General features: G+C 33.3%; 1 protein-coding gene across 1 annotated transcript in view; it reads left to right on the top strand.

The window, feature by feature from the left end:
• Positions 1-903: 903 nt before the first annotated feature.
• The window catches only part of LOC142335837 (uncharacterized), a 38824-nt gene continuing 31321 nt past the window's right edge, over positions 904-8406 (top strand). Inside the window, exons 1-4 of the mRNA XM_075384165.1 lie at positions 904-1142; positions 1791-1903; positions 4825-4939; positions 7637-7787. Coding sequence (XP_075240280.1) covers positions 1070-1142; positions 1791-1903; positions 4825-4939; positions 7637-7787 — 452 coding nt within the window. The 5' untranslated portion in view covers positions 904-1069. The remainder of the gene's footprint in view (positions 1143-1790; positions 1904-4824; positions 4940-7636; positions 7788-8406) is intronic.

Raw genomic sequence — 8406 nt, 5'->3', positions numbered from 1 at the left:
GAAGGCGGTTTATTATTTGGATCAAACACTACAAGTAATTTTCTCCGATGGATATAAATTGGTTTCGAATACCCACAACGGTTTTGCTGACAGATTTTATAAGTTCCTTTTGCAACCTTGCGTGGTATTTTGGAACATTTTGTGCTACACACAGATTCGCACGAGCATAAGCAAATTGTTTATTGTAAATTGCTTGGGCTAAACGTAAAGCATAACTCAAATTCACTTAACCTACTTGAGATTGGGTACATTTATCTATGATTACTTGCTACAAAGTGCTTTGTATTTCCACCATATAATAAAAATATCGACAGATTTCGAGACAGTAATTTACAGCGTGTAAAATGTTACACGAAATGAAAAACGATTACAAAGTATTGTCACTCGTTTCCAGAAAACGTTAATATTTTGGTAATTTTTTGATATCTGCTTTTCGTATTTGGGCCGCGTAATGATGCGTTTAAACGCTCATTTTGGGAAACATAAATGTATTTTTTTTTTCGTCAAAATTTTAAATTGTGTATTTGTACAAATAGAAATTGTGGAAACTTTTTCTCTTTTCTTTTGCTGATCATGCTCGAACATGCTCAGTTTAGTTGAATGATCAATTTATGCTGCAAAAAATTTCGAAGCATCTTTTTACAAGGATTTTTGGTCTCTTAATTTAACATCTTTTGAAATAATCGTTCATCGTTGACTAGATTGTTGTTGTTGTTGTTGTTGATAAACAACCTTTTTTAAATCAATTTATTGTTCAAATTTCTGTTCAAAGTTTTTGGACTGACTATTTGAACTGCTCATCTGATTTAAACTGATAACTTTGTGCATGTTTTGTTGTTTAATATATTTTTACGCTTATAACGTGTAATACTTACTAATACAACATTGCATACATACTTTTTGCAAATTCGAGCGCGAGTTAAAAACAACAATCAAAATTTGATACAATAAATCTTTGATGCTTGCGTAGAATAATAATTCTTTTAGAATATAATGTTTTTTTTTCAAAATTAGTATGATGTCTTAGCTTAAAAAGTTGCACAGTTATTAAAATTATTGTTTGAACAGAATGGGAAATAAAGGGAAAAAAGGAGGAGGTACGAAAAGTATGACCTCCAAAAAAAGCAGAAAAGGGAGAAAAGGTTAGCTAGTAATAAAATTAAATTTCGGTTTTGAACACCTGTCCATCTAAAGATCGTAATGAGTTTGTTGCAAATTCATTCAAGAATTTAATTATAATATAAGCAATCAAGAATATTTGTTTCTCATGTCGATAAATTTGCATTTAATTGTTTATTTGGCTTAAGATTTTTAAGATTGACTAAAGATCTTAAGATTTTGGCTGAACAATTTCTAAAAAAACAGCAACTTTAAAATGTTAATGAGTAGATATTTTCATGCCAGTCAACATAGTTAAACGAAAGCGATTTTAATTTTTTTTAGAATTTTGCAAAACGCAAGATATAATCAAAGTGCAGGAACATAAAAAGTCAGATTTCAGATGTCATTTGCCATCGAATAGGTTTTTTAGAACAACTTTCTTCTTGTATTTATTCATTCTCTCATAGGGTGTTATATTTCTAGCAAGAGCTCAGTGTGTGTGTGTGTGTGTGTGTGTGTGTGTGTGTGTGTGTATGTGTGTGTGTGTGTGTGTGTGTGTGTGTGTGTGTGTGTGTGTGTGTGTGTGCGTGTGTGTGGGCGAGTGTGGAGGGAGAAGGGGGGGTTATTATGGAGAAAGCCCTTAAATATTTCACAATAATTTAAACTAAAAATTTAAATTCTTTTTTCAGGAAAGCAAGGAAAGAAAGGGAAAAAGGGGAAGAAAAGAGGGAAGAAAGGGAAGAAAGCACCTGTCAATTGGAGAATAAAAGCCATGTATGGAAATGACCGAAACTTCGATATGGTTAGTTCACATGTTAAACTTCGCTGTTAATGTCTAATTAAATGAACAAAGGAACAGCAATCTGTTAAATGTTGAGACACAGTCTAACAAAGAACTTTTTCAAAAACGCAATAGTTCTATTATCAGATATAATATCGTGTCAAAAGACGTGTATCATTACATTTATAATACATAAATTAAGAATTCGGCCTATCAAGCAAATGCTATTTTTATCAACAATTCTGATTTTCAGCATAACCCTATTCGCGAAATTTTCGGTTTTTAAACTGAAGAAATAGTCGGCATCGTCGTTTTTCTAGCCAAAAACGATAAAAGTTAACACGATTTTTTAAGTTGGCATCATGGTTTTTGTTTGTTATTTAACATAAGCAAGATTCGGTATCGTTGTTTTTTAAACGTTAGAGATTCGGTATTGTTGAGAGAAATACCACAAAATTCTATCTTCTGGGTTTTAACCGCAGATTAAAACTCAGAAGAGAGAATTTCTTGGTACTTCTCTCATCAATAACGAATCTCTTTTAACGGTCGGCTTGTTCAGTGTCAAGCGTAATCAACCGTCAAAAATTTTTTAAAAAATATGCCAAAATTCAGTGAATGTGAATTAACCAACAGCATTCTCTTCAAGGTTCAACAATTATGTTACATTTTTGAATTCACAATCAACCAAGGACTTTTTAGTCGTTCAATTAGTTTTGAAATCAACCAAGGAGTTTTTAGTCGTTCAATTAATTTTGAGAACCAGCTAAAGAAATTTCAATTATTGTGCACATTTTTCCCGAATTTTTCTAAGTTTAAAGAACGTTTAAAATTCCTGCAAAAAGAAGGCTATCATAACGTTTCACTACATTATAAACAGTAAAATCAAAACTTTCAATGGAAAAACCAAAAATTTGAGGTCTCCGAACAGACCTCTCACGTTTAAACACTAAACATACCGACAATGTCTTGTGTTTAAATACAAAACATACCAACAATCTCTTACGGTTAAATATTGAACAAACCGAATCTTCTAAAACCGGACTTAAAGAATCTCTCTTGCGTCTAAAAACGACAATACCGAATCTTTCCTACATTCGGACTCGAAAATGCCGAATACGTTTAAAACCAAACATATCGAAGATTTCTTGGAAATTTTTTTGTTGTTTATGTTCGGTCTTGTCAATTAGGGAACCTATCGCGAGGTGGCCCCATTCTCTTAGCAATCGATCAAAAGGCACTGACGCGTTTCCGTCTGCGCCCCCCCCCCCCTGCTACATACAAACTCAAAGCGCACGTGTCATATTTTTTCATAATGATTTACCACTTGCTAATAATGCAACAACACGTGTTCTGTACTATGGGGTTTGCATAATATACCGCAATATACGGGAGAGGGATGGAAAAGGTCCTAAACTTTTTTCAACAACTCTTAACTTTTTGCAAAAAAAAAACAAAATCCTTGCAAACAATAAAGCTATTCCATGAAATGGTTGCAGTGGTGAGAAAACGAGAAATCATTTTCCAAGTAGTTAATTGATTCTAAATAATTTCCATTTGATAATTTCCATTTGATAATTGATTCTAAATTGAACTCTATTTCAATAAAAAAAATTGTACCCAGGTTTAGTTCTGTGAATTTGTTACTATTAATTTTTCTCATTTCGTTATGTGGATACAAAAATGATCTAGAAACTGAAAACCCACGAAAAAACCATTATACGAAAAAACCCTCACGGCAATATAACCCCACTGAAATAAACCTCCACAGAAATAAACCACCGTATTTAAGATGAAATTCGGCCCTACTAATTTATTCGGTTGTGATAGTGGAGTCCAATGGGTCGCAAGGAGTGACCAAATGAGCCAAATAAAAAGAAGCCTTTTGAGAGACATGCGGTGGTTTACTTTGAGGGTGAAATTTTTTCTTTGTTGTTCTGGTCCTACCTAAAATTAGGTGTTACTTTTCTCCGGGTTGTTTTCAAAAACGGAATGCAGAGATATACTATAGTATTACCGTATTACCAATAGGCAACTTTTTGAAACAAAACTTAAGGAATATTGATTTCTTCGGATAAACTAGTTGTCGAAAAACGGATACATCGCGGTTGAAAGGAACTAGAAGGTATAGCTCAAACAACCCTCTTTCCATCAGCTATGTTTTTAGAGCGTATAGCTTACATAAGATAAAATTTATAAATAAAAATTTAAAATGCAAAAACATCAATCTGATAAGATACGCCCAAATTTCTGCCTGGAAAATTTTGTCATGGAAGTCTGGTCACATGTTAACTTGATCAGTAATGGAACAAAATAGCGGCAGCTTGAATTAAATAGCGGCCGTCCAGCGAAAATCGATCCGAGTACGCTCTGATCTCGGATGCCGTGATCATAGATAATTTAAATTTCTGGGATACGTTAATCAGACAGCATTTTGGTTTGGGATACTCTAATCAGAGATTAGTTCTGCCTGAGATATTCAGATTTTTTTGGATTCCAAACATAAAGAATTAGAAAAGATGGTTCAATATTTACATCTTCTCCAATAAGTTGATAGTACTTCAATAAATCTGTAAATGTATTTGTATTCGACGAAATTTAAATTTATCATTGTAAAGTCTTTTTTTAAAATTTCATCATTTTAATCTCTAATGCAAAAAACAAAATGATGAAATAATTTTGCATCGAATATGTAATACTATATTTACAGATTTATTTAACTACCATCAATTTATGAGAGACGGTTTATATGTTTAACCATCTGGTTATATTTTCATTTTTGGTTATATTCCTTAAGTCGTTTATTTTTGACGTAAATATCGATCATTTCGGTTCGGGACTTTAATTTATTATCAATACAAATTGAAAGCTATTTGATACAACTGTTTAATTGAAAAAAAATTTTCAGATCATTAACAATTTGAGTGTTTATTTTTTGGTGCCAGATGACGAATGAACTGAAGGACTTAGTGTCCACATACAGACAGAGTGGGCCAGTATTTGCTCTCAAACAGGGTCTGGCAGCTGCTCTCAAGAGGGAGTTCAAACAACAATTCCAAGGTAGTAAACAACAACAACAAGACTAGAAAAAACAACAAGTACACCCATGCACAAGATGTATTTACAAGACATTTTTTAAGGAGCGATAAGAAATTTTATTCATGTTTCCGATTGTAGGAAGCAGAAATATTATTTATGTTCTCATGCTGTAATTGTATTTCTGCGAGTAAGAACCACTTTCTCGTTTCTCAGTATTCAATAAGCGGCCATTACAAAAAAAAATTTAAAATATTTTTTCGGTATTTGTGTATTACTAAACAAAGATGAGACTTTGACCCAAATCATGAAGGCCGAAAACATTATGCAGGAACATCTATATTTATGAATATTTTTCTTAATTAAGCTAAACATATTTTTGTTTACTCTCTACAACAGAAGGCGCAAATCACTAAAGTGAAGAATTAATAAAAGCAAATGAAAGTTAAATACAGTGAGCTCTCAGGAACCAAATGGTATGAAATAAATATTTCGCAAGATAATAAAAGAAGAGATTACTCCAAAGCGTCAAAAGGTTTTCAATAATAGTGTAAAAGAAATAGTTCCAGAAAATCAACAAATTGCTTGAACAACAAATCTTGAAACTTCTACCCGAAAAGAAAATCCAATATCTGTTGATAATTTTAGTAATATCAGCTTGCTAAACAATGATCTAAGAAACTTATTACACATCTTATTCGCAAGAATTTTTAATGATTCCCGAAGAGGTAGCAGGTCAATATCAGCACGCTTATCTGAGAAGAAGACAGACTCATACAGCATGGAAAACCTTTTGCACTGCCCATAAGCAACTAAATGCATTGTAACCTTTAATTTTTCAAAAGCTTTCAACAAAATCGACCGGTATAAAAACATTCGCTCTTCTTGATAACATTGTATTTGACGAATATACAAAATTTGCAATAAGAACAAGTTTTTGAAGAAACGAAAGCAATTATTATGGTCAATGACTTATTTTCTAATTCAATTGTGCGTCAACATGGAGCTAGGCTAGGCAGTCATCTTTCTGCATTTCTCTTCATACTTGCTGCTAATCATTGCTCTGCTGTAGAGACAATTCACCACATAAAAACGGTTCACTAGCTTGCAGAAAGTACAATATGTACAGATCATCAATTGAGGCGCCTCTTGGTAATGTGAAAAACCAAATTTTGCAAAAGATCTCAACCGAAAACTAATGTCAAGGCTACTGAGATCCTTTAAGCGAGGGAAATTCCTTTCCAAAAAAGTACGCCTAACATACTCGTTTTTATCAGATGTTTGCGCTGTCAAATAGGAAATAAATCTTCTTGATCTCATAAAAAGAAAAAAGCCAAATACACACATTTTTTCCTGGATCCGAGAGTTGAGTACTGTATCAATCAAGTGTCACGACAACAAACTTGTTTTTCTATTTTTGGGATGCCATTCTGATTACTCTTCGTTGTTATCTACTGTCGTCCGGGGACATTTGAACTCCAGATCTAGACTTTTTAAACTGTTTTGACTCCATCATGGTCTATTCATACCATTTGTGGTCTGTAATGGTCTTTTCATGGGTCGAGTTCTAGACTGAGGTCACCTCGCTAAACAGGATTTCAATTGGGGAAAAAAACTCAAGGACAAGCCCAAATATTTAACTTCTGGCCATGACTTGACAGACCCCTAGCGTGATCATTTCTGCGCCCAATCAATAAAAAACTTCTGTCATAGAAGTCAAATACTTTCAAATTGTTGTATGTGAAAGATTAAACTTTTTCCCATATCGCGATAACGTTTGAAGGGTTAGATATAGTGGACAAATTTTTTGGACTCATTCTGCTTCGCCCCCCCCCCACAAAAAAAATTTTTTTTGATGCCAGCCAAATACAGTTTATATATTGTAGCATAGCACGTTTCTATTTAAAATAGCACGTGCGCCTAGGGTTGTAAAAGTTATATGACCCCTAGGCTAGAAGGGGCGGGACAGAATTTATCCAATTTTTTTCCATTCGGTCGAGCGTAATGGCCTTCAATCCAATAGCCGTGATAAAAATGTTGCGTTTTTCAGCTGAGTTCTCTTTCAAAATGATTAATTATTGATTAGTAGTTTTCGGAATTGAAAATTAATACAGATGAAAGAGCATAATTGCTGATTGCTGATTAAGTTTAAGAATTAGTGAGTAAGAAATTTGCATGCAAGAATTTCGAGGCCAAAAAGCAGACTGACAAAAAATAGACTGTTCCTGGACTCTTGGTTCGACAAGAGCTAAGCACAATTTTTGTAACTCAGTATTTTTAGTCCAGCAAAATTTGAGCTGAAAATTTTGTGTGGAACCAAATTCTAAAAGAGACCAATTTGAGTCAACCAAACATCGGGCATGATAATTTGGATCGAACAGAATTCCAATGAGAATAATTTAAGGGCAACAAAAGTCTTGCATGACAAATTGGGTGGAACAGAGTAAAAAATTTGCGTCAAGCTAAAGACAAGCTGTTTTCTTAAGTAATTTATTAAGCTATTTCAGTTGAGCACGCTTTTGGTGCCATTTTTCGGTTGAGATTAGTTTTGTTCATTAGTCAAGTAAAAGGCGCTTATTTCAGATTTTTTTAAATTAGTGATTAAAAATTATTAATTTTTTATTAATTTTTTAGAAAAAATTGTTAATAACTATTTCTCTATGAATTTATCAACACTTTTGAGTTTGCTAGAAAAATCCCTAAAACTTAATGATTTTTTAGACGTGGACGTGGCTCTAGTTGGCTCATCGTGTTCCGAATTGGCATTTGACTGGACAGATGTAGATTTGACTCTTATCACTCCAAACCAACGACCACTGGATGCAAAAGAGCTTTCTTTAGCCGCAGACATTCTGGCTAATCAAGGTGGGGTGTTGATTACTGCTTATTAGCTCTCCAAAAGCAACTAGGACCCGATTCAAAATTGGAACCTCGCCCCAATAAAAACCTGATCTTTTTTGGGTTATTGACCCTTCTCAAGGGATAAAAAAGCGTTATTGTAAACTCGTACCTAACCCTCGGTTATATATATACATATATATATATTGTAGAATTTTGTATTTTTTATCGTCAGAAGGCTTCTAGCTGGGGACCGGCTAGCGCCCAAAACTCTATCAAGTTTTAAAGGTTATTCGAAGAAAAGTGAGTCCGTCTGACAATTAAGTATAGACTATTGTCCACTGTGCTCTCTCAAAGCTGTATATAAAAGAAATTTGATGCGCGCAATAATTAATTTCTTTTCCAAATAATGGAAATAATAATTCTTTGAAATGTAGTTATTAAAACAACCAAGTATATATCGATTCTTTGCACCGATGAATTGAAGCTTAGGGTTATCCCCAGAATAAGTAATTACGAAGTAGAGAATTAATGAACACAATAAAATTTTCTCCTGTTATTCAAAATTAAGAATCATAAACAACTTACAACAGTTGGAAGAATCCCGATTCCACTAAGTCAAGGTAATTTAAGCTAATCAGAAAGATCGATTA

The sequence above is a fragment of the Convolutriloba macropyga genome, chromosome 3 (genome assembly GCF_964194025.1).
Source record: "Convolutriloba macropyga chromosome 3, txConMacr16.3, whole genome shotgun sequence".
Classification (NCBI taxonomy): Eukaryota; Metazoa; Xenacoelomorpha; order Acoela; family Convolutidae; genus Convolutriloba; species Convolutriloba macropyga.
Note: the sequence above shows the minus strand (reverse complement) of the source record. Positions and strands in the feature narration are given on the sequence as shown.